This window comes from Ictidomys tridecemlineatus, chromosome 9 (assembly GCF_052094955.1).
Source record: "Ictidomys tridecemlineatus isolate mIctTri1 chromosome 9, mIctTri1.hap1, whole genome shotgun sequence".
Taxonomy (NCBI): domain Eukaryota; kingdom Metazoa; phylum Chordata; class Mammalia; order Rodentia; family Sciuridae; genus Ictidomys; species Ictidomys tridecemlineatus.
This window is the reverse complement of record NC_135485.1, coordinates 4,135,619-4,159,547: the sequence shown is the minus strand read 5'-3', so window position 1 is coordinate 4,159,547 and position 23,929 is coordinate 4,135,619. Positions and strand designations below refer to the sequence as shown.

At 52.1% G+C, this 23,929-nt stretch overlaps 3 protein-coding genes across 3 annotated transcripts; 2 read left to right on the top strand and 1 right to left on the bottom strand.

Moving 5' to 3' along the window:
• The first annotated feature begins 1,377 nt into the window (after positions 1–1,377).
• S100p (S100 calcium binding protein P) lies at positions 1,378–4,163 on the top strand. Its single transcript, XM_005318982.4, has 2 exons — positions 1,378–1,590; positions 3,904–4,163. The coding sequence occupies exons 1-2, from the start codon at positions 1,453–1,455 to the stop codon at positions 4,051–4,053; spliced, it is 288 nt and encodes a 95-aa protein (XP_005319039.2). The 5' UTR covers positions 1,378–1,452; the 3' UTR covers positions 4,054–4,163.
• A 5,476-nt stretch (positions 4,164–9,639) lies between these two features.
• On the bottom strand, positions 9,640–11,616 carry LOC101960735 (MORF4 family-associated protein 1). The gene is made up of 2 exons (XM_005318983.5): positions 11,089–11,616; positions 9,640–10,532 (listed from the first exon to the last, which is right to left on the bottom strand). The coding sequence occupies exon 1, from the start codon at positions 11,475–11,477 to the stop codon at positions 11,094–11,096; it is 384 nt and encodes a 127-aa protein (XP_005319040.1). The 5' UTR covers positions 11,478–11,616; the 3' UTR covers positions 9,640–10,532; positions 11,089–11,093.
• A 5,031-nt stretch (positions 11,617–16,647) lies between these two features.
• Positions 16,648–17,556, top strand: Bloc1s4 (biogenesis of lysosomal organelles complex 1 subunit 4). The gene has a single exon (XM_005318984.5). The coding sequence runs from the start codon at positions 16,819–16,821 to the stop codon at positions 17,458–17,460; it is 642 nt and encodes a 213-aa protein (XP_005319041.2). The 5' UTR covers positions 16,648–16,818; the 3' UTR covers positions 17,461–17,556.
• The last annotated feature ends 6,373 nt before the right edge of the window (positions 17,557–23,929 follow it).

Here is a 23,929-nt window from a genome sequence, read left to right as displayed (position 1 = left end):
CCAGTCCTCAGGACCTCAAAGTCAAGTCACTGACCAGCTTAAATATGTCAGGATGATTTTTCTTTGGCAGGCTCTCTGCCAGAGGGCCATGAGAACGCTGGCTTGGAATACAGCGCCCTGTCCTAAGGAGGGGCTCCAAGGAGCAGCCCTGCACTGGAGGGGGCTTGTCCTTGAGGTCACAGGTGAGTGACTCAAGCCAGGGCAGCCCAGGTGGTCCTGATAACATAAAAACTTGAATGGCTGCAGATGGTCAAAAGAGCAAAAATCCCTGAGCCTTACAGTGTTTCTGGGGTGGGGGAGCTGCCCCCACAGCCATCGTGTCTGGGACTAAATCGCCAGAGGGATCAACTTCCGGAATCTAGCAGGGTTTGAGAAATACTAGACCGACCAGTTTGTCTCCTGACCTGGACATTCCAGTGGCCTTACCCAGCTTGTGACCAGCAGCTGGGCTCAGAGGCCTGCTGTGTCCCCCTGAGAGCCAGAATCCTCCCTGTTGGGAAGCCAGATCCTGCTGTGCGCGGCTGCTGATCTTCTGGGGTCTCTGATTTGCAGGTCGCTCTGCTCCCAGTGAAACTGCCTCCACATTAGTTTCAGGCCACTTCACAGATCTGGGTTTGCAGCCTCGAAAGCTCCAGGACCAGCTGCCTCCTAATGACCCTTTCTCCTTCCTTGGAGGTGACAGCCTGAGCTCTCCCCAGACATGCTGCTAAGGTGCTGGTGGGGACTTGGCAGGGATGGTGGCCTGTTCCCTGAAATCATGTCCTAAGAGAGACCAGCCCAGCTCAGGGGTGAGTGCAAGAGACTTTCCCTGCTCCTCACACAGTCACCATGTGCTGAGCCTCCCTTGTGGATGCAGCCCTAGGTCCAAAATCAGCTGTTAGAAGCCCCAGCTGCTCCCACTTCCAGCCACACCCTGTGTGCTGTGTCTCAGCAACTTCCCAGCACCTGGCGCAGGAGTGTCCCCATGTCCCCGTCTACAGGGTGGGGGCTGATTGGAAGAGGGAAACTGGAGCAGGACTTGAACCTAGACCCCCATCCTGTAATCCCTGCAGGCTGCTCCCTCAACATCCTGTGGAAAAGCCTCCCAGCAGCCCCACTGTGGCAGGAACGGACCACAGAGGGACTGGGGAGCAGCTCCCCTGAGTTCTGAAAAGGGGGTGATGCTCACCCACACCCAGTGCTCACCCACTACTCAACAAAGCTAGGCCTCATGTGGCCCAGAGACCCCTCCTGTCCCCCAGGGAGGGGGAAAGGGGACGACCCTGCTGGGTGCAGAAAGGGTCTCAGCCACGCACTTCACTGGACTGGGTGACGAAACGGGAAGGGCAGGACTTGCCGACTGTCCCACCCTCTGTGTCAATAGGAGGCCAGCCCTTAAAGCACCATGAGGCCTCCAGGGGACATTTCCCCAGCAGACCAGTCTCAGAAGGAAGGAGGGTCCCAGCCAGCACCATGACAGAGCTGGAGACAGCCATGGGCCTCATCATCGACGTCTTCGCCCGGTACTCAGGCGGCGAGGGCAGCCGGCATACCCTGACCAAGGCGGAGCTGAAGCAGCTCATGGAGAAGGAGCTCCCCGGCTTCCTGCAGGTGCGGCCAGGTCCAAGGGTGGCACAGGGAAAGGTGGTGGGCGGGTCCAAACAGACCCAGATGCAGGCAAGAATGACCCGAAGCCCCTGCCGGGGACACTGGGCATCTGGGCGGGGAGTGGGTGCCCAGGTGGATCCTTGAGACGTGGAGCTGAGTCCCTACAGTGTTGTGATCAGGATTCTTTCCCTGTGGGGTCTGCGGGGAGGGTGGCACTCCTGGGCAGGGGAGGGGGCAAGCATGGAAGGCAGGGCAGTTCCTGAGGTTGTTTGCGGGCCCCTCAGCTCTCCCTCTCCAAGGCTGCTGGCCACAGACATCCCTGCTCCTCCTCCTCTTGCCCACCAGCCTTCCTCCTGTGCCCAGGTCCCTTGTTACCTGGTAGGACCCACAGGAGTAAGACAGAAAACCCATCCTGGATCCTCTGGGCTCTCTGCAGCAGGCAGGAGCCATGGGGCCTGGAGCTCCCAGGAAGCCCCCAGGGCCCCGGGACCAGCGCCTGGGCAGCTTCTGGTGGGTCTAAACAGGGCCCCTCTCCCGCTCCCTGCGCCCACCACTCTGCTGTTCTGCTCTCTGAAGGGTCTTCACTGCTACAGGGGGTTGAAAGGGAAAGCTAAACTGTCCAGTCCAAAGCATGACTGGACACACCAAGCTCCTGGTACCCAGGTCTCTACTTTCTAGATGTGAGTGAAATGGATATATATATATATATTTTAGTTGTGAGTGGACACAATGCTTTTAGTTTACTCATTTTTATGTGGTGCTCAGTGCCTCCCATGTGCCAGGCGAGCCCTCCACCACTGAGCTACAGCCCCAGCCCAAGTCAAATGTATTTAGCTTCACCTGTCTTCCTCTACTATAACACGTGTTTGAGGCAGAAATGAATACAGAAGGAGCGTGGAGCCCCCTCTCCTGTCTACCCCACAAACACTGCTGTGAGCGGATCCTGATCCTGTGCAGCTTCCTGTCTTCTTGGACTGAACATGACCATGTAAATCCTCAGACTCTGATGGTCACTAAAAGTGTCCACCCCCCGCCCCATGCTAGGAACTTGTGTGTGGCATGTAGGTTGTTTTATCATCAGAGTTTGAGATTTTAGTTTGTGGGGCTTTTGACCTCACAGGGTAGGGAGGGGCAGGTGCCCAGGGAACACACTTTGAGAACTAGTGCCCAAGCCGGGGATTCTCCATCTGGGTTAGGTCACAACCAGGGAGGGAACTTGGAAAAGCAGGGCCCTGGCCCTTGGACAAGCCTGGCTCTGTGCCTTGCCAGCCCTCCCTCCAAATGGTCCTGGAGGTGAGAAAGTTGGAGAACAATGTCCATCTGAGGGCAGGGACGGTGCTGGTCTTGTGGTCCTCTTTCTTGGATACCAGCCCAGGGCCTGGCTGAGTCAGAGCTTCTCATGCAAGAATTAGAGTGAGTACTAGGTGACTGTTGGCTACAAACTTGGTAAATGTCCCTAGGAATGGCTGCAAGCTATGCCAGAGTGGACATGTGGGCGCTCCTTTGCCATCTAATCCCCTGACTTTTGCTGTGTTGTCCCGACCACCTCCAGGCACAGCTGTGCGGCAGCCAGAGGACATAGGTGTTGCTTTCTTGGACACACAGAGTTCTGGTTCCTGGCTGGCTTGAGCGCCCCCTGCTGCTGCTGTGCAGACCTGCACCTGGTGGAGCTTGGTCCCTTGGGGAGGAACCACCTCTGCCCTGTCACATGAGTCAAGGCAGCTTGGCCCTCACAATGACCTGGGGCCATGGGTCGTGAGCCACAAATGCTCAGGACCAGCAGACAAGAGCAGGGCTTCCGTGCTCCCTCCACACCTGGGTCTCAGACCTTCTCTGTGTGACACCGGGCAAGTCCCGGGGGCCCTCTGGGCCTCACCATCTTCATCTGTGGCTCCAGTGGCACTTGTTCCTGCCCGGGCTTGTGAGAACTGAGGGTCTGTGTGAAGCATGCTCAGTGCTGGCATGAGGCGACCGAGCACCGAGGGAACTCATTTCCTGGGGGTGATCGCCATTTAAAACCCACTGTAAATCCAGTCGGTCCCCTTGAAGAACTTACAATACAGCATCCTCCCAGGGGGGACAATGCAATCCCCGCTTGACCTAAAACATGACAGGTCAGCTCGTCCGTCATACAGCCCAGGGCAGCTCACGACCCTCAGAGCCTGTGTGTCCTTTCCAGGGACCCAGCGTCTGTTCCACACAGCTGGGCCTGGCACTGAGCCTTGTGACAGCATGTGTGCCACACATGCAGGTGGCCCCCATCCCCGTGGCCCTGCTCAGCACCTGCATCACTGACTCTGGGCCTCTCTCCTCTAGAGCGGAAGGGACAAGGATGCTGTGGGCAGACTGCTCAAGGACCTCGATGCCAACGGAGATGCCGAGGTGGACTTCAGTGAGTTCATCGTGTTTGTAGCCGCACTCACGTCTGCCTGTCACAAGTACTTTGCACAGACAGCATCCAAGTGATGCCCTGCACCGGCAGGACCTGGGAGGAGTCCCTGGCTCCCAGCCCCTGTTGGCAATTAGCTCCTTGGGCTGAGCCAAAGTCCCCTAATTAATAAATGCTGGTGAATGATCCTGCTCTCAAAGTGGTGATCTCCTTTAGACCCCAGACTCCTCCCCCACAAACACCGATTCCCACTGGTATCAGCCTGACGTACCAACAGCCATCTGGTTGTAACCTGGCACACACCCCAACCCTGAGGCATAAACAGAGTTGTTCAGATGGTCGGTTGAGCACAGTGTGCTGGCCGCTGACGCTGAGTTTTTTTAGCCGACACAGGACATGTGCATAGTTTCTGAGAAAGGCCAGGCAGCTAGACCATGGCCACCTCTGTTCCTCTTACACTTAAACCTTTTCTCCACCTCATGGTGTGGAGTCTCCATCCTGCGGCCACCCAAGACACACTTCTGTCCATAAGTCCCCAATAAATTGTCCCGTGTGATCCTGGATCTGTCTGGCTTTTCTGCCTTTTGGCTCCATCCCACTTTGGCAGCCAGTTCTCAAACTGGACCAGGATTTTCTGGAACATTCACTATGTAATGCAACATTTAATGTCTCACTGCCAGCCTGGTAGACGGACAGAGATGAAAAGCACAGGTCCGTTGGTAACAGTCCGTTCCCGGTCCACTCCCTGGGGTGCACTCTGAACCAGCCCATGGCCGAGGCCCAGTGCCCACCCTAGAGAATCTGTGGGCACAGCGAGGGCCACCCTGTAGTGAGCGTGCATCCAGCCAGCCAGCCACCTGTTAAGTCATGCCATTCCTCAGCCTTTCCTGGGGTGCTCAGTGAGCCAGGCTCCCCGTCACTCCAAACACCAAGTTTTCAAGTAGCACAATTTTCTTGATTGTTTTGAGGTAATGGGAATTGAACCCAGGGGTGCTCGTCCACTGAGCTACTCTTCTAGACCTTTATATTTTTTATTTTGAGACCGTGTCTCCCTAAGTTGCCCAGGACAGTCCTGAACTTAGCATCCTCCTGCCTCAAACTGCTGGGCTCTGGGTTGCAGGCTGCACCGCTGTGCCTGGCCAAGGAACACCTTTAATGGTATCAGAGTATTTTTGCTATGAAGAGCATAAACCCAGTGACAGAGAAGAAATGAATACAAGTATGGATGAGAGTCACTGTGAGTAACTGCTCCCGTCATCCGAGCTCATGGCTTTGTGCCACCGTCTTCAGGAGAGGACCAAAGTGACTCAGGGCAGGTCACAGGTGTGAGGTTGTTATCGGGTTTGTTTCTAGGATTCAACCCAGTCCTGCAGCCCTTCCTGTGTGTGAGGGGTCTTCCTGCCGTTGGGCAAGGGCTTCTCCACCAGTTGCTCTTGCTGCTGCTGTGGTTTCTTCAGACTGTGACACAAGGTGAATCCTCGGAGCACATTTAATTAACACATGTGCTCAGGCTTATGTGAATCACGGTTTCCCATGTTACTCAGTGGGTTGTAATCTGCCATGATCACTATAGTGACTCTCAAATTGTCCCTGACATGACTGGTGGAGCCTACTTAGGCTGGCTTCTGTCCTTCCAACATGTCCCCAACATTCTCTGTAGGCCCTTGCTTGCTGTCACATCAAGATGTCTGGATATATCTTGATCTTTCCTTGCCTGTCTCTGAAGTTGGCCGTTCCTCCACGCAGCCCTGGCTCCTTTTAGTGCTACCTAGAAACTAGGACCTGAGAGGGAGGTGAGTGTGTTACTGCTGGGGTGTCCCTGCTCCCAGCCCTCCCAACGGACAGACCCAGGGAATATTTGCAGGTGTGCCTGGAAGTTCATACAGATGCATACCCACCATCTGCATCTATCCTGTGTACATCTGATACCGTAGATGCGGACCTTACCTTCAACGCCACAGGGCACCCTAGTGTCCCTTCGCCCTGCTCAGTCCGAGCCCCACATTGCTCCCTGCAAAGACACCCTCCTCGCCTCTCAGGAGAGTCACCCCAAAGGCTGGCCTCCTCCCTGCTTAGGCTGCCCTGAGTCGTCCCCTGTGGATCGTCTCCCCACCTCACTTGGGCTGACTGCCTGGAATACTCCCGGGGACTCCTTCCCCACTCAGCAGGGGCTGACTCCTGTCCCCTGCCCTGCCCTTCCCTTCACGAGTCCTCCTCACGCTGGACTGTGCACACTGGGGACACCCTCCCCAGCCTGCTCAGAGGGCTGACCCTGCGGGCCTTGGGCTGGGCACCAGAACACCGACATCACTGTGAGGATGTTGCACAGCCCAGCCTCGCTATCCATGAATCTGTTTGTAAGTTCACCTACCTCTTATAGTTTATTGTAACCCAAGTGGGTGCTCATGGTGAACCCCTGGTCACTTGCAGACATGTGCAAGCAGCAGAGCTGTGTCCTGTGACACACACACTCCCTGCTGAGGCCCAATAGCCTGCTCTGCCTTCCCGCCCAACTCCTGTGCTGTGAGCGCACCTGGGCCAGGGTCTACTCAGGGCCTTGGTTTGGGTTTTGGTCTTTGCCTCTTTGTGCTTTTGTGCATTTTTGTTTAAAATGTCTCCTGGCTCTGCCGCTGCTCAGGCGCTGGCTGCTGTTCCTAAGCACAGGAGGCTACGACCCACCTTATGGAGAAAGCATGGCAGATGAGCTCCGCAGAGGAGGCAAGAGCGGATGTGCTGTGAGCCTCGAGTGCAGTACTAACTCAGTAGCACCTGGTAAACAAGGTGCCTTTAAACAGAAACACGCACAAGGCACGGATACAGAATGGCCAGTCATAGGTGCGAGGCTGGAGGCTGGTAGCGCCCACTCCTGCTTCTCCAGGGACAATGACTTGGCATTTGCTAACGCAGCGTTCATGGTGACTTGTAATAACTAGTACAGATGATGAGAACCAACTACACACATTTCCTCAATTGCAACCACCTAGCAAAATGCAAGCCTCAAATGTATGCTGGACCCACTTTCTCTGCACCTTCGCCCAAGAAGCTGAGTAGCCCCAGGGTTACAGAGAGACAGCCCAGGCCGGGTTGAGACAGGTGGCGTGGCTGTAGCAGGTGTTGGAGGGAGTTCACAGGAGGTGGAGGAGGGTGAGTGAGCAGAGAGGAAGGCAGGACAGGCAGAGGATGGACGCTGAGAGGACCACAGAGGAGGCCAATTTCAGGCAGTGACAGGAAAACCAGGACACAGCTCTGGGAGGGGCAGAAGTGCTTGAGGACACGTGGAGTCCACGTGCTGAGTGACTGAGTGAGCATCCTCAGCCCCCGTGGCCTGTCCTCAGTGCCATGCCTCTCCGGCACTAGGAGGAAGTTCCAGAAAGCAAACCGTGTAGACTGCCTGTGCTCCGTCTCTCAGTACAGACCAGTGCTTGGTATACAGTAGGAGCTAAGTATTGGTAAAGAAAACATCTAAGACAAAAGACATTTTTAAGTGTTGCAAGGCCAGGTACAGTGGCACATGCCCGTACCCAGCAACTCTGCACACTGAGGCAGGAGGAGCACAAGTCTGAGGCCACTTGGGTAACTTAACTACAGTAACTTAGCAAGAGACCCTGTCTCAAAATAAAAAATAAAAAGGGCTGGGGTATAGCTCAGTGATAGAGTGCCCCTGGGTTCAGTCCCCAGGACTGCAAAAAATTTGTTTCAAGCAGAGAAGGGCTGCACAGTTCTCTAGCTCATCTGTCAAGGACAGGACTGAAGTAAAATGAGAGCTGAGAGGCCAGTTTGGAGACTGTCACTAACAGCTGTGGCTTGGAATAGCTGGAGGGAGGCAAATGAGTCAGGGTGGAATCAACATGCTTTGGTGATGGCCGGGCAGGGGAGGGGAGTGCCCAGGAGGAGGGCAGTGTAGGGAGTAACACTGAAGCTTCCTCCAGAGCAACTGGGGAAATCCAAGCTCCTAGCTGACTGCTGCTTACAGACCACTGACATAATCGGCTACAGGGGATTATAAGTAGGAAACACAAGTGATGTGTCTCTAGGCTACATAATTACTGGCCTGTCACTGCAATACTCCTAAGAGCCGAGGGTCAAAATGATATGAGACTATTTTAGTACCCTGGAGTACTAAAAAGCAAAACACAACCCTAAGACATCCCTATGGTTGATTAATCAAGGGGGAACTATGCACACTCATAAGTGTACACAGCACACACATACTATGGACTCACACATGCATTCATGTTTATATATTCAGTTTTACTTTTTAGCCCCCAAAGCATGTTTCTTGTTTTGGTGCTGGGAATCAAAGCAGGGCCTAAAACAGGTCAAGCACATGCTTTCCCACTGAGCCACTGCTTCCAGAGAGCATATTTTTACATCAGTGAACAGTGAACCAAGGTCCATGACACCCCCGAGAAGCTCCCTCAGCCAGGTCCTGCAGTAAGAGGACCCAGGGCCTCTGACTGTGATGTGCAACCGTGTGAGGTCACCTTGGTGGTTGTAAGCCATTAAGACTGGGGTGAACTGGTACAGGGCTTTGGTGGATGCACACCAAGTCTTGGCCCCACAAAGACTGAGCTGGTCTTTTCTGCACCGACCTGTTGGGCACTGAATTGCCCCTGCACCTCTGCACCAGCCCCATTCCTCTGCCTGGTCACCCCACAAGCTCATGTAGTCACCACTACTTTGCTCATCAGTCTCATGATTCCCAACAGTCCTCACTGCCAGTGAAGAGTGGGGAAGGTGGCCAAAGCCAGGCACAGCCTCACCAAGTGTGATTTTACTCCATGCTTGGGCACTTGATTTTACATTTTTTTTTTGCCACATCCACTTGTAACTTATTAAATTACACTACTATTCCTAGGTGGGGCTGTCATTATTGCAGTACTGGGGGTGGAACTCAGGACCTTGAACTTGCTAGGCCAAGTGCTTGACCTCTGAGCTATATCCTCAGCCTGGATACTTGATTTTAAAAACACCTACTTTACACCTTAACTCAAATCATATATCTAAGCTTGTTATTATTTTACATTTGTTTTTATGAAATTGCGATTGGCAGCTCTGGAAACTGCAGAATGCCTGTTTGCAGGTCTGAATGTGCCCACACTACAGGGTAAAGAGCCCTCAAGAGCATAGGCTCAGCAGGTCACCACCTTTGTGGCGCAGGCCTCTTAGGCCCACTAGCCCCTCGCCCCGCCTCCCACCACCTCACTCCAGGCTCCAAGGGTTCCAGCTCAGCAGCAGTCTCCCCAGAGCCAGCGCCCTGAGGTTTTGCCCCTGCTCCGTTCTTCCAGTTGGACTTGGCATTCGAGGCAATCCAGTCACTTGCTGACACTCTCCCAGGTTCTCCATGAGGGCTCCCAGGGCTCTGCCAGGCATACTACGATGTCACTTGTGTTTCACTTTCTGCCCCACACCTCTGCCCAACCCTTACCCTTGTATTCCTAGTACCCTGGACAGGATATGTGGCCCATCAGGGTCCCCGGTCAACACTCTGCAGCTGCCAAAAGGCAGAGGAGGGCCTGAACTTAAGAACTGCATGTTCTGCCCTGCCCCATGGCGCCTTCCAGGAACGATAATCCCTCACAGCACAGACTTATGGGAAGCCTCAGACCCACCAACGGTTCCCTCCACTGGAGGGTGAGGACACTCAAAAAAGACCATCCACGTAAAAACCAAAAAAGATTATGATTCTTTTATTAACAGGGGTTTTGGTCATTTGAACCAAAAAAATATATATTTAAGGGGGTCTTTGTTTTGCAAGGCAATCAAACACTTAGTGCACGTATGGTTTCTGACCTCAAACATCTGTTGGGTCTACTACCCTGATGACTGGAAGAGACCTCTTCCTTCCTCCAGTCCTTGTAGATTGTCCCTGATGCTCTTCTCTGAAGTCCCTGCAACATGGGAGGGTATTCCAACACTGACATGTACCACACAACTCTTTCTTCAACTGTCATCACACGGTGTCAGCGAGGTTGTCTAAATAAATTTACCCGGCAGGTTACACACTATACATCAAACATAGTGTGTACACAAAATACAACCTCCTCCGTTGTCTCACAGAAGAACTGAAGTTCCAAACTATATGCAAAGTCATCTTCCACCTCTACCATCTTCTGGATCTGCCTGGCTTCCTGTAGCAGTCTTAACCATACATCCTTCATCATCGGCAACCAGGTAGTGCAGTGCCTTCGCCAGGATCTTCAATACCAGATCCTGACCCCAAGTCTTCACAAGCTCCAGAAAACAATCAGGTCACAAGACAACACAAAAAAACAGGTCATGCCCACCATTTCCAAAACACTGCAAAGTAACAAGAATTAAGTATGACCACTGAAACAGCTTTTGATTTAAGCCCCATTTTTCCTAGAATATTTTTCCAACAGAAGTTCTTTCCAGAATCAAATATATCTGACCCATATCAATGTTACCATAAAAAAGACTGTTGCAAGGGGGTAGATGAGATACAAAAACAAAGCAGAAAACGTCGAGCTGGTTCAGTTCCCTCGGGGGGGTCCGTCCTTTCTTGCCAGTTGAGCAGAGTCCATCAACTATGAACCTAAAGCACAAATAGGAGAGACTTAACATCAAGGCACTGTTTCTCACATCCCAAGGTTAAAACCCACAGGGATTGTCACCGCCCTCACAGGGTCCTGGGACTCACCTGCCTTCTAGGGAAACCTGGGAAGGTCTGATAGCCCCAGCACCCTCTGGCTCTACCCCTCCCTCTCCCGTTCCCACATCCTTCCCTTGCCCCACAGCCGGGGTCTGACCGGTTTCCTGCCAATTCCCTTAGCGCCTGGGCAGATCCATCTGCGGTGACGCTACCAGAACTGGCTTTTATCCCCCCCCCCCCCCCGCACCCGGCCTATAGAGCCAGGAGGATCGCAAGTTCGAGGCCAGCCCAGCGGTGGAGCACGGGCCCAGCACGTGGGCTGGAGCCGCAGCACCGAGGAAAAGGAGTGAGAAAGAGTCAGCCTTCGTGTTTCTCAGAACCCCGAGCGTCCGTCATCTCGAACGCCCAGGGCACGAGGCGCTAGAGGGCGCGCAGCGGCGCCAACACGACGGCACGCGTCCTCGGGCCCGCCGGGTCCCAAAGCCCGACGCCCGCTCACCGCCGTCACGCCGACTCGCCCTTCTCTATCCGCCGCACCAGCGCCACCAGCATCTCTGCCATCTTGGCCAGCTCCTTGGCCTTCTCCTCCGCCTTCTCGCAGCGCGGGGCCGCCCGGGGCGCCGCGCCGCCGTCCGCGCCCTGCAGGTGGTTCAGCGCGCTCTCCTCCGAGGCCTCCACCTGCGTCTTGATCTGGATGAGCATATTGTCCATCTCCCACAGCTTGCCGCGGTTGCGCGCGTGCGCCCGGCCGCGCTCGCGGGTCAGCGCCGCGATGTCCTCGCGCATCTCGTTGATGACCGGCAGCAGGAACTGCTCGAAGTCCTCCTCGGGCTCCAGCACCTCCACCTCCTCGGGCTCGGCCAGCTCCACCACGTCCAGGGGCCGCATCTTGCGTTCGGGCCGCGGAGCTGCCAGGCAGCTTCCGGTCGCTCCCTGCTCTTAACCGTAGGCCTCCGGCCTCGGGACAGCCGCGGCAGGAAGCGCCGCACACGCAAGGAGCGGGAACAAAATGGACGTTTGGCCGCCAACCAGCACCACTCCCGCCCGGCCACGTTTGCGGCTCTTTCACGACAGAGCCGGGCTCCTTTACGGTCACGCTCCCTAGGCACGCGCACGTAAAGGAGCCGCGCCCGCGCGCCGCATCCCGCCCAGTCTCTTTCCCGCTCTGTCTTCTGTGAAAGAAGGTTGGGGCTCCATCCTGCAGCAGTCCCTTGCAGGCTTTTACTTAACCCCCTCCTCCCCTTATCTCCGTCCGTCCGCCCACGCAGTCAGGTTAATTTTTATTGATTCATTAATCCTCACAAACATATGAAGTAGTTGGGAAACTAGCTAAAAGCCGTGCTTGAGTGACATGCAGTTATGTCCACAGTCCCTGCTTCTTACTATTGCACATGCCCACCTCGGGACAACCCTGGACTCAAAACCCAGGATGCCAACCGCCCTTCTTCCTGGCCTCCCCACTGCTCACTCTGGTTCCTGGCGCCCGGGATTGTGCTGGTCAGTTACCACTTCACCAAGGTGAAGGGCCCCTTCTGGTTTGGTTCTGTCCTCTGCCCTTGCTGGAGGCCTGTCATTGAGTAGGGACTTTGGGAATGCTTTGAAGAGAAAAGATTCTTCCCTAAAATAGAAGCACCTCTTCTGAACTGGAAGCTCCTATACTTAAAAGAGCCAAAAAAACTCCTTGAGGGCAAGTTCTGGTCTTAGTCACCTTTATGTCCCCACTGCCTACCAGGCCTGAAAAATAGTGGGGTTCAGTCATTGATGCTTTAACGTTCATTCGTTAAGCACCAACACATGTGGTTGTGAAATGGATGCAGTCTAATTCTAGGCATGTTCTCTCAGTGCCACACTAGCAGTAATTTAGGCTGGGGAGGCATCTTGCTTGCTTGCACAAATGCCGCAAACCAGAGATTGGTTTTCTCATCTGCTAAAGACCTGTGGTCCCACCCCAAGAATCTCAGTGGCAAGAGGTACCCATGAGGTGATTTTGTATGCGTTAGGCAAACACCATAGCACTCGCAGGTGTTCATCAAAAGACTCCATTAACCTGCTTGTTAAATTTATTCCTAGATTTTGTTTCATTTTGCTTTTGAGGCTATTGTGAATAGGACTATTTTCCTGATTTCTTTCTTGGCATATTCATTGTTGTAGAATATGTTGATTTTGTAACCTGCTACCTTTGCTGAATTTATTAGCTCTAGCAGTCTTTTGGTGTGTGTGTGTGTGTGTGTGTGTGTGTGTGTGTGTGTGTTTTAATCTTCTAAGTGTAGGATTATATAATCTGCTAATAGTGATAGTTTGACTTATTCCTATCCTATTTTTGTCTTTTTTATTTCCTTTTCTTGCCTAATTGCTCTAGCTAGAATTTCTAGCACTATATTAAATAACAGTGGTGAGTGTGGACATCCTGTTCTTGTTCCAGGTTTTAAAGGAAATGGTTTCAGTTTTTCCACACTTACTGTGAGGTTGACTTTAATAAAAACTATAGAACATTGAAGAAGGAAATTGAAGAAGAAACAAGATGGAAAGATCTCTCATGTTCATGGATAGGCAGAATTAATGTTAAAATGGCCACACTACCAAAAGTAATAACCAGATTCAGTGCATTCCCCATCAAAATACCAACAACATTCTTCAGAGCTATGGAAAAAAAAACAGTCCTAAAGTTCATTATTGTCTTAGTGTTTTAATAAAATACCATAAAGTGAGTAGTTTATAAATAACTGAAACAGTGCTGGGGATGTATATCAGTGGTATAGCAAGCATCTGCCTACATGCATAAGACCCTGGGTTTGATCCCCAGCACCATAAAAATAAATAACAGAAATTTATGTTTCACAATTCAAAAGGCTCAGAATTCCAAGATCAAAGCACCAACAGAATCAGTGTCTCGTGAAGGCCCATTTTCTGGTTCAAGCCCATTTTCTGCTTCCTATATGGTGGCTTCTTGCTGTGTCCTCACATGGTAAAAAGAGCAGAGGCATCTCTTGGCCTCTTTAATAAGGGCATTCATCATACTCAGGAGGGTTCTGCCTCCATGATCTAACTGCCTCCCTAAGGCATAATCTCTTAATGTGGGGATTGGGATTTCAACACGAATTTCAGGGGACACAAATATTCAGACAACAGCATAGTCTCATTTGGTTTCACGTGATTTCAGCCCAGGATTGTCCAGGGGGGCACAGTGATCTCTGAGCTCAGCCAGTGTTGGAGAGGCCAAGTCCAAGATGGCTAGTGAGGCTGGTTTTCACTAGCATTTGCATGATGTCTTCAGCTCCTTGCTATGTGGGCTTCTCCATGGGACTGCAGTTGCTCATGAGTAGGCAGCAGGTTTTCCCAAGAGCAAGTGATTAGAGAGAAAGGGATGCCCTGCTGCTTTTTATGAACTGAAACAGAAATTCAGAGTCCCATTGAACCTGAGGACTACTTCCTCATGAAGGGAACAGGCCTGGGGGATGCCAAGGAAGCTATAGGTGGAAATAACCCCTGCCCCAGCCAGTCTGGCACAGACTAACTAAATTTGCAAATGTGTATTTCCTACTTTATGTCCCATTTTGCCACATCTTCTAAAAGTATTCCCCACCCTGACAGCCTCTGAAGATGGAAATTTGAAATGAAAAAGTTTCTTCTGACCTCCTTTAAAACTGTTTTTGAAAGTGGGCACAGTGGCGCACACCTGTAAATCCCAGTGGCTCGGGAGGCCGAGGCAGGTGGATCTAGAGTTCAAAGCCAGTCTCAGCAATGGCGAGGCACTAAGCAACTTGGTGAGACCCTGTCTCTAAATAAAATACCAAATAGGATTGAGGATGTGGCTCAGTGTTTGAGTGCCCCTGAGTTCAATCCCTGGTACCAAAACTAAACAAAACAAAAACAAAAAAACCAAACAATTGGTTTGAATAAAGCCTATTTTTCCTACCAATTTGACTCCAAATATTTGTGGAGCAGTGAGCGGTGTAGCCTGTAATCTGTCCTCTTCCCCTGAGCATTAAGAGTTCCAAATGGTAATCTCCAAGTCACAAGTCATTGCTTCTATCCTTTCTACTGATTATGAGCAAATCACTATGCACAGTCCACAGTCCACAGAAGGAATACACAGGAGCATGAATATAGGGGGTGGAGGTCACTGGGGATCCTCTGGAAGGCTGATCACACTTGCCCCCATCCAAGGTCCTCAAAAAAGTTAATTTTTAAAAACCCTCATAGTTTTGTGTATTACTATCCTACTGTAGCATCAGCTTCAAGTGCAGAATTTTGTCTTCCAAACTAGGCCAGGTGTGAATGAAGCTCCCTGGGCATAGTTCCTTAGGTCCAACTCCTAGAGTTTTTCTTGATCTGTAGACTTTGAAATGTTGTGTGCAGGTGTGGGAGAACCAGTATAGACATTCCTCCTCAAAAATGGGGGAAATAGGAGGCACAAAGAAGTCAGGGGTCCACAGGAATTCTGCAGTGCTGTCTCAAGGTTTATAATTAAGACCCCATGCCCCTCAACTCCACCATTTGGGCTCTTAATTCGGCACTCTGGGTCTTTCTTCTTTCTTTGTGAAAGGTAGCATGTGTTTGCCCACAAGCCATTCCTCATCTGCTTTTGTAGAAGTTTGAGGTCCAAAAGCCTTTCATTTTGTGCCATCTCTCTCCCTTTCCATTCATGCTGCAGCATTTGTGTTACTGTAATTATTTTTAAAACTTTGTAGATTGACTGTGGTTTTCATTGGGGTTCATTCCATTAGACAAAAGCCCCACTTGCAAATCCCTTCAAGACAAAGCCACCTCTGTCTTGGTCTTCTGCCCAAAGTGTTGAAGAGCAAGTTCTTAAGCTTTCTAGAGAAGCTATTGTTTGATAAATCCTATGAGGCACATCCTTCGCCTCTTTAAAGAGCAGAAGTCTGACAATACTAGGAGGCACCGACTTTAGTGTTTCTGGGCTTTTTAAGAATTCATGCAATCACTTTATGGAGCAAGACTGTCTGTGGAGCCTAAGAGACCTCTCATCACTTCTTAGGATCACACTGGGAAGATTTCAGACATGTCTCCAAAGTAGCAGGCAGTGTTTATTAGCAGGGATAAGAAAGGGGAATAGGGGAACAACTCTCAAGGGATAGAGTGGGACCTTTCAGAGAGGAAAGGGACAGAATGCCCCACACCACCATCCAGTTTTATTGGAGGTCCCAGGTCTACCTCTTGATCTGATTGACAAGTGGACTGCATCAGACTTTCAAGTCCCTATTGGACCCCATCTTACCGGATGGAGGGGCGATTTTACCAATATAATGACATCCTAAAGATCTAAGGCCACTCTGGATCCCTTTGGCCCATGCTGACAGGTTCTAATTCAAACTTGTCACAGATTTTTATGGGAGGAGGCTTTGCTTTTAATTTTCCTATATCCTTGAGTTCTTGGTCTGTGTAAAGGCTACAAAAGTCCCCCGCCTCCAGTGTAGTTTGTGTTGGCAGGAAGAAAACTTTGGGGCCTGCACTTCTCCTGCAGTAACAGGTTGATTTCTGAGGAATGTAACATATCCCATTGACTTAAGCCAGGCAGGGCTATAAGTAAATTGCTTTTTAAAAGAAAGCATGTAGGGTCAGGACAGTTGGCTCACTTTATAGAACTATTCCCTTAATCTAGTGTCCCACCACTCAGGTCTGCCTGTTACCCATCAATACCAGAGTCATCTTTAGGTCTTGCAGTACCTTGGATATAATCTCTGCTTATGCACCATTTCCTAACCATTTGTGGCCTGAAGAACTTCCAGTCATTCCAAGTCGTCATGAGCATCCATCTTGCAAAAAGACCTTTCTTTTGCTCATCTCTCTTATTTTACTTTTTGCTGCAAGAGGAAAGGAGGGGCAGGAGGGAGCCCAGAATCGGAGGGAGGCTGAGGGGTGGGAGGGGTATACAAAGGCATCGCGCGCGCACCGAGCCCACCCCTTCCCTGGGTTCTCACACCGTCTTTACGTTTGCGGCTGATTGGGGTTCTGAGCGTGAGCCACAGCGTGCGTGCGCGCACCCGTCCGAAGGCAGGAAGCCGGTAGATGCGCGCGCCTGGGGGACGGAAACAGTTACGTGCGTGGGTGGCGGAAGCAGAAAGAAGCATTCGCGCGGGCACGCCGGAGGTGTGGTGCGGGAGCGCGGACGTACGTGGGCGTGACGCGGCGCGCTGGCGCCGGAAGCGGGGCGCGCGTGCGGGCAAGCGGGTCCGGGAGCGCGGCGCGCGGGCGCCGGCAGCGGGCCATGGAGGTTCCCCCCGAGGGTGGAGGGCCCTCGCGGGAGGAGGAGGCCGAGCCACAGGGCCCCGCCTGGAGCGGGGACAGCGGTAACGTGTCCCAGAGCCACAGCAGCGCCTCGGGGCCGTGGGAGGACGAGGGCCCGGAGGACGGCGCTCCCGGCCGCGACCTGCCGCTCCTGCGCCGCGCCGCCGCGGGCTACGCCGCCTGCCTGCTGCCCGGGGCCGGGACGCGACCCGAAGTGGAGGCCCTGGACGCCAGCCTCGAGGACCTGCTCACCAGAGTGGACGAGTTCGTGGGCATGCTGGACATGATCCGCGGAGACTCATCCCACGTGGTCAGCGAGGGCGTGCCTCGCATCTACGCGAAGGCCACGGAGATGCGGCGCATCTACAGCAAGATCGACAAGCTCGAGGCCTTCGTGCGGATGATCGGCAGCAGCGTGGCCAGGATGGAGGAGCAGGTCACCAGGGCTGAAGCCGAGCTGGGGGCCTTCCCCCGGGCCTTCCAGAAGCTCCTGCACACCATCAGTGTGCCCTCCTTCTTCACCAAGCCGGCCCCCGCGAGGCCGCCGCGCGCCTATGAGCCGCCGGTCCTGTTCCGCACTGAAGACCACTTCCCCTGCTGCCCTGACAGACCCCAGCTCTGAGTCCCGCCGCCCCTGCGCAGGAGGACCCCAAGCGAGACACTTATCCCAAGTATTAAGTTAATTAAAGGGCCTACTCATAGGCGTTTAGGATGTGGAGCATGGAGTTTTGAAGTTTATTTTCTGCAAACAAATTCTCAGTATATTCATTATTCCACGTAGAAGTGCAGTTTTCCTGTGTCTTCCAGTTCTCATCTAGCTGCTTGGTGGGGGATGGGGAAGCAAAATGAATGAACTTAATCTGTGCACTGTGGCAAAACTGTTATTTTTACGGATTTTACTACTCAACAGTATTACCTTTTCAAGATTTATATATTTATACGATCATAAGAAAAACTACTGAGCCAGTAAAGCTTTGTTATTAATTAATCCTAATAATGTCTCAGTTTTCTGTATGGCCTGCTTTTAGGGTAAGTGGCACATTAGCTTTACATTCAAGTTTCCATAGCATGGATTATACAGGAAAGTAGACAATTTCTGAGAAAATATATTAGTTTTTTTGCAACTAATTCTGAAGTCGCATTTCAAAAGTATGACATCTTAGTAAATTAAATGGTTTTGTTACAGTGCTGGGCATTGAACCCAGGATGTCCTGCATTGCTTTGCACTGTACGACTGAGCTACACTCCCTTTATGATTGTCAGTATAAGGCCTCAGAAAGTTGGCTTGGCTGTCCTTGAACTTGAAATCCTCCTGCTTCTGCCTCCTAAGTTACAGGCCAGTGCCGCCACACCTAGCACAGTCTTGGTTTATCCATGACAAACAAATCTGTATATAGTTGCCGGTGTTTGATGTTTAACTTTTTTTGTTTCTTTGTGGTGCTGGGGATTGAACCCAGGGGCTTTGTGCATGCAAGGCAAGCACTCTACCAACAGCTGTATCCCCAGCCCGGTGTATAACTTAAGGAAAATTTTAAGTGTCATTGGAAAGGCTTTCTTCTGAAAAAGATTTCATGTTTCCCTTTTTATTTGAAAAATAAGCATGTTGCTTGCAATTTTAACAGTGGGATAAAGAGCCGCCCATCCTGTTCCGCACTGAAATCAGTGGGAAGAACTAAGCTTAGCTGCTGTTTCACAGCACTGTTATTTCTTTCCCCTTGCAATGGAGAGTTAAAGCATAGGTGTGAATGGATGGTATTAGGATTTTGTTCTTTTACCCTGTCAACAGAGAATGCTTAAGAGACCTCAAATAAGCATTCCCCTTAGGTGGTTTTTGTGTCATTTTGTTAGTACAGATCTTTGCAGTTGATGGAGTATGACATAGAAGGTCCCTGGAAGCTAAGGGCAAGATGACATCAGATTTTCCATAAGTCATTTAGTTTCCAAAATAGTTAACAGGTGTTTACAGGATTTCTAAGTAGAGATTCATTCAGGGCCTTCCTGGATGGAGTGGGATTTGAAGCTGGCTTGTATAGAAGTTAGTTGAAGGTCATTAGCCTCAAGAATGGAGATTGGTAGAGCCAGGTGCACCCTGCCATCAGGCCTCTTCCTGGCTCCCTGCTCTCCCAACTCCAACCAGCTGGAGAGTCGAGAGGACTTCTGGATCCTGGAAAACCTGTTCTACCTATTCCTAAGTCAAATACAAGATGGGGCTGCAGGGGAAGGCCCAGTTGTCTTCCTAGATGACCCCGTGGACATCTGCTGCTGGCGTCTGGAGTACCCCTGCTTTATAGAAGTATCAACAAGTGGGGATAAGGTCTAATCGCTCAGGTACCCCACCAGTCATGCAAGAGCACAATAACCTCTAAAAGTTTCTGGAGGGCAAAGGACATCCCTTCTATCAAGGGCAGTCTCTGGTATCCAGGAGTTGGTTTGTGCACACAGGAAACACTGGGTACTCATGAGCTGGTGAGCACTCTGGCTTTCCCCCAAGCTAGGACTCTGAGGAATTGGAGTCTTGCACTGTGTTCAGAGTGTAGAAACCAGGTCTACCTGCCCTGGCGCAGGGGTCAGCAAAGTTCACACGGGCCACAGGGGAAGTGTTTTAGCATTGCTGGCCTTATGTCCCACAGTTACTCCCTGACCCGCAACAGCCACAGGTATGTGAGCCAATGTCATGGCTGTGTCCCAATAAAAGTTCACTTACAAAACCGGGTATTGACGCACAGGAGACATACTGAGAAAAACTACTGGTGGTCTGAAATTTAAAGTTTTATTCTTGCTTGGTTAAACAGGCATCCGATAAAGAAAGTATCAGTCCCTTAAGGGTTTTTTGTTGCTGCTGAAAATGAGAAAAGTGAAAGACAGGCTCAGGATGCCAGAGAGGAAGTGCAGGCCACATGAGACCAAGTCACAAGCTGGTGAAGCCACACACTCTGGACCTGAAGCTTCTCATGAGCTCCCTCATGGCACTGACTTCTGAGGACTCTGATTTACAGTGATCTATTAACAGAGGTAACACTCAACTCACCCCAAAATGTGTCCCAATGCACCCTACTGCCCACCCCCCTTGCCACCCTGCCATCCCAGTGCCCTGCACATCCCAGGCAGCTTGGCAGCTTTGTGGATCCTCTCCTGCCTCCCTTGCTCTGCACATGGTGCACAGCAGCCAGGAGGCTTCTTGTTCCTGAGCCAGCACTGGGGCCTGCCTGAAGCCTTCACTAGCTTCTCCTGACGTTAGATTAAAACTCCAATTCTATTCTCTGACCTGCTGGCCCCCGCAGAACCCACTCCCGTCCCAAGCTGACCTCTCTCCTGTGCCTCACACCCCTCTGGTCTCACTTGACCCTGGAAGACTCCTGGTATGTCCCTGTCATAGCACTGACTACAATTGAGATTCGTGGCTGTGGCATTATTGCCCTAGCCTGCCTCCTCTGCCACCAGCCGTGAGAATTGGAGTGACCCCTGGGTCATGCCAGGTGTGGCTGCATCCTCAGCCGCCAGCACCAGGCCTGGCACATGCAGCCGCTGCATAAGTGGCCAGAGACTGGCTGAGGGAAGGAATGACTAGCGAACAGGCCCCCATCAGAAATGCCAGAGGGATACAAAGGCAAACAAAGAATCAACCAAGCAGATGTTTCCCAGGAAAGCAAGCTCTATAGGAGGGCCAAGGACTCAAAAGAAAAACAAGATATGCTGCTTCTCCCAAGAGGAAGACAGGCTAATAGGCGAGAAGGTCAGATGCCAGTGTTAGTCCAAACCACAGTCCTGGGGCTGCGCTGGTTAAAGACTGCAGGCATACTCGGGCTCCAAGAACAAAATAAGAGGCCTTGTTCTTAACTGCACCAGGAACTGTTGGTACGGCACTTGGATGCTTAGCTTCTAAGTCTTCTAAGAAGACTCCTTTTATGTGCCAAGAAATTTAAAAACTATTTTGCGAAAAACATTTTCCAAAGTGACCTAAATCATTGGTCACGTTAATGGAGAATAAGTACCTCCTTCAGGACTTTCATCATCCAAGGGGCGGGGCTGTTTGTGGTTTGTGAGGCTGTGGTCCTGCACCTGCTGCAGGAATACAGGAAGCTTGTATAAATACAGGACTGGTTGCAGGACCCTGGTTGTGGTGTCTGCAGTCAGCTCCTTCCCCACCAGGGGGCACTGCAGGAGCAGCTAAGGCCTGAAACCAGGGTGCGGACTCTGCCTTGGGTGAAGGCACTGAAGATTGAGACACTCTATTCATCTTGAGTGCAGAGGGGGACTACAGCCAAACTCCCAAGGCAGAGTTGGCTGTTGCTTCTGCATGGGAGGTGGGAGGGGAGGAAGCCTGATGGTGGGGAGGCCAGGGTGCTAATGCAGTGGTGCCAGTTTGGTGGGGCTGTAGACAGTGACCCTCCATTGACTGTCTCATCCCTCTTATCTGTCTCCAAAGGGAACATGACCATTTATCTCTCTATCTCTAAGGGCAGACAGAGAGAGGGCAGAGGTCCTTTGTGACACCTAGCAGCCTGTCTGGCACAGGGCAGGCCCTGACAATATATCTGTGGAAACAATGAAAGGGGACAAAGGGGACAAGGAGGTGGCTGATGGTGAGGCAGGCAGGCGCCCAGAGCCTACAGGTTCACTTCATGCTGTGTCCGTCCCCCTGGACTGCGCTTCTGCCTCCAGCCCGCTTCCGCTGCATCCTTAGGTCCTCTCTGTCATGAACAGGGCCTCACTGGGCTGGGTGCCAGGTCAGCCTGGCAGTGTTAGCTCTGGGAGCACTCCATCTGCTGGCCTTCCCCGTGGCTAACATCTCCAGGGCTTTTCTCCACCACACCGCATCAGTCAGGGTCTCCAGAGAAGCAGCACCGGAGGGGGTATTCAGATCCCCGAGAGGGATTTATTAGAGGAGTTGGCTCACAGAAGTCCCCAGTAGGCCATCTGCAAGTTGGTGGTATAGTCATGTCCAAGTCCAAAGGCTTCAGAACCAGGGAAGCAGAAGGTGTCATTCCTGGCTCCAGTTCCAGGCCACAGTCCTGAGAAAGGGAGCAAGGAAACTGGTGTAAGTCCTGGAGTCCAAAGGCCGGGAGCCTGGAGTTTTGATGTCCAAGGGCAGGAGAAGAAGAGTCAGTCCTGGCTCTTGAAGAAGAGGCCACTTCACCCTCTGCAATTGCTCATTCCTCCCTGGGCCACCTGCCCAGTGCCTGCCCACACTGACCAGGGCTCTTCACCAGCTAGTCCTTACAGACTCACATGCTAATCTCCAGAAACACTCAGAGACACCCCAAATAACGCCCTGCCATTTTTGCCGGTGTTCTGGGTTTCCAGGTTCCTTCCTGAGCACTGCTGGCCTTGAGCTGCCCCTCCCTCACCTCTGCTCCACCCTTTCACTCTCCTTCATTTCCTCCACATGGACTTGCTGTTTCCCAGAGGGCTCCTCAGCCCAGGCACACTGTCTCTGATGGGCATGGCCGTGCTTGCTGAGTCCCAGGCCAGTTCTGTACCCCAGAGTGTCTCCCCATCACCTATGTCATCAGTCCATGGGGACACTTTGTGAGAAAGAACCAGCACACGCAGTGAAAGGAAGTCAGACTTTGCCTCAAGAGACCCAAGGGCACCTGGAGCCCATGGCAAGTTGCTTCTGGGATTTTGCACAGCCCGGCAGAATTCTGTGTACCAATCTCCCCTGGCTTTCCTCCCTGAGCCTCTGTCTCCTCATCTACAAAATGAGCATGATCCAGGGAACTTGGTGAGGACTTAGGGGAAGGGTCTGGCCCGTGCTGACACAGAGTAGGGCTCAGTAACATTGGCTCTTACTAGTGGGAACTTAATAACTTCCAGGGATGTTTACTGACCATTAATTACATGGCCAGGTACCACTGGACACTCTGGAGTCATTTTGTCCTCCTACAACCTTGGGAGGTTGATACTATTATTATTTCCATTTTACAGAGAAAGAACCTAAGGCCAGAGAGGCCAATAATTCACCCAAGGCCCACAGTTGGAACAGGCAGAGCTGGGATTTAAACCCAGACCATCTGGCTTCAAGCCCACCTGCCAAAGCCTCTGGGTGCTACACAGCTGATTGGAGCAGAGCCTGGCCCCCAGATGGACTTCAGAATGTCAGTACTGACACTTGCCAGGAGGGGGCTTTTGAGCTGTGGATTTCACACACAGAGAAGGGAGAGGGACGCTTCCTGGGGACCTGGTGTGGACAGGACCTCAGGGGGCCTAAGAGACCAGGGGAGCCTAGGCTGATGCACTGTGGCAACTGACACCAGCTATTGTTGATGACAATTCCCGACACTTAGACTCCATCCCATGGCTGGTGAGGGGAGGCTAGGAGGCTTGAGCACCCACAGACCCAGGTTAAAATCATCGTCTTTTGCCACTTTCCTGATGTTTCCTAGCTAGGAACCATGGACAAGTCCCACCCAGCCCCACTGATCCTGGAGTGGGTGCAACTTTGGCTAAATGAGGTCAAGGGCATGTTGGATCTGGCACAAGGTCAACACAGGCTAGGTCCTGTGGGGGATGGCAGCAGGTGGACTGAGCTAGGCTAAATCTCTCTAGGGGAGGGTGGGTAACAGGGGGCAAGGAAGGTGACCCTGGTTTTCAGGCATGGAGCTTGGGACCCAGGTGGGACTTGGGAGTAGCCCCATGTGGGGTGGGGGACAGGAGAGCAGTTAAGGTCACCCAGGTCTCCAGTCTTGGTACTGGGAGAACACAGGTGCCAGTCACAGGTGGTGCGCTGGGTTTGGAGGAGTCTTACTGGGGAGGCTGAGAAGTAGTTAAGCTTCCGGGCCTTCGGAAATGGTGTAGTGTTCACCCCTTCTCTCCTGAGCCTTCCGAGTCACCTGCAGGGACAGGATAATGCCCACCTTCCATCCACCAAGGGTTTCTGCTTTCTTAAAGCACCCCCCTGTGGATGACTCGCAAACAGAAACATCAGAGCCAGTCAAAAAGCAAGCCCAAACTTCCCATGTGTAGAACCCAAAGGCGCAACAGTGCTGTCAGGAGACAGGAAGTCCCCGAGCTTACACTGCACTTCTGCGCCATCTTATCCTGCCCAGCCAGGGCCACTCTTGGCCAGGTCCCAGCTTCCACCCACCCCA

What these genes read in the sequence shown, in the direction of transcription:
- S100p (XM_005318982.4), top strand. Translation starts at nt 1,453, where the DNA reads ATGACAGAGCTGGAGACAGCCATGGGCCTCATCATCGACGTCTTCGCC. An exon ending in AGCTCCCCGGCTTCCTGCAG is followed by an intron (nt 1,591 to 3,903) that starts GTGCGGCCAGGT and finishes TCTCTCCTCTAG; the next exon opens with AGCGGAAGGGACAAGGATGC.
- LOC101960735 (XM_005318983.5), bottom strand. Translation starts at nt 11,477, where the DNA reads ATGCGGCCCCTGGACGTGGTGGAGCTGGCCGAGCCCGAGGAGGTGGAG.
- Bloc1s4 (XM_005318984.5), top strand. Translation starts at nt 16,819, where the DNA reads ATGGAGGTTCCCCCCGAGGGTGGAGGGCCCTCGCGGGAGGAGGAGGCC.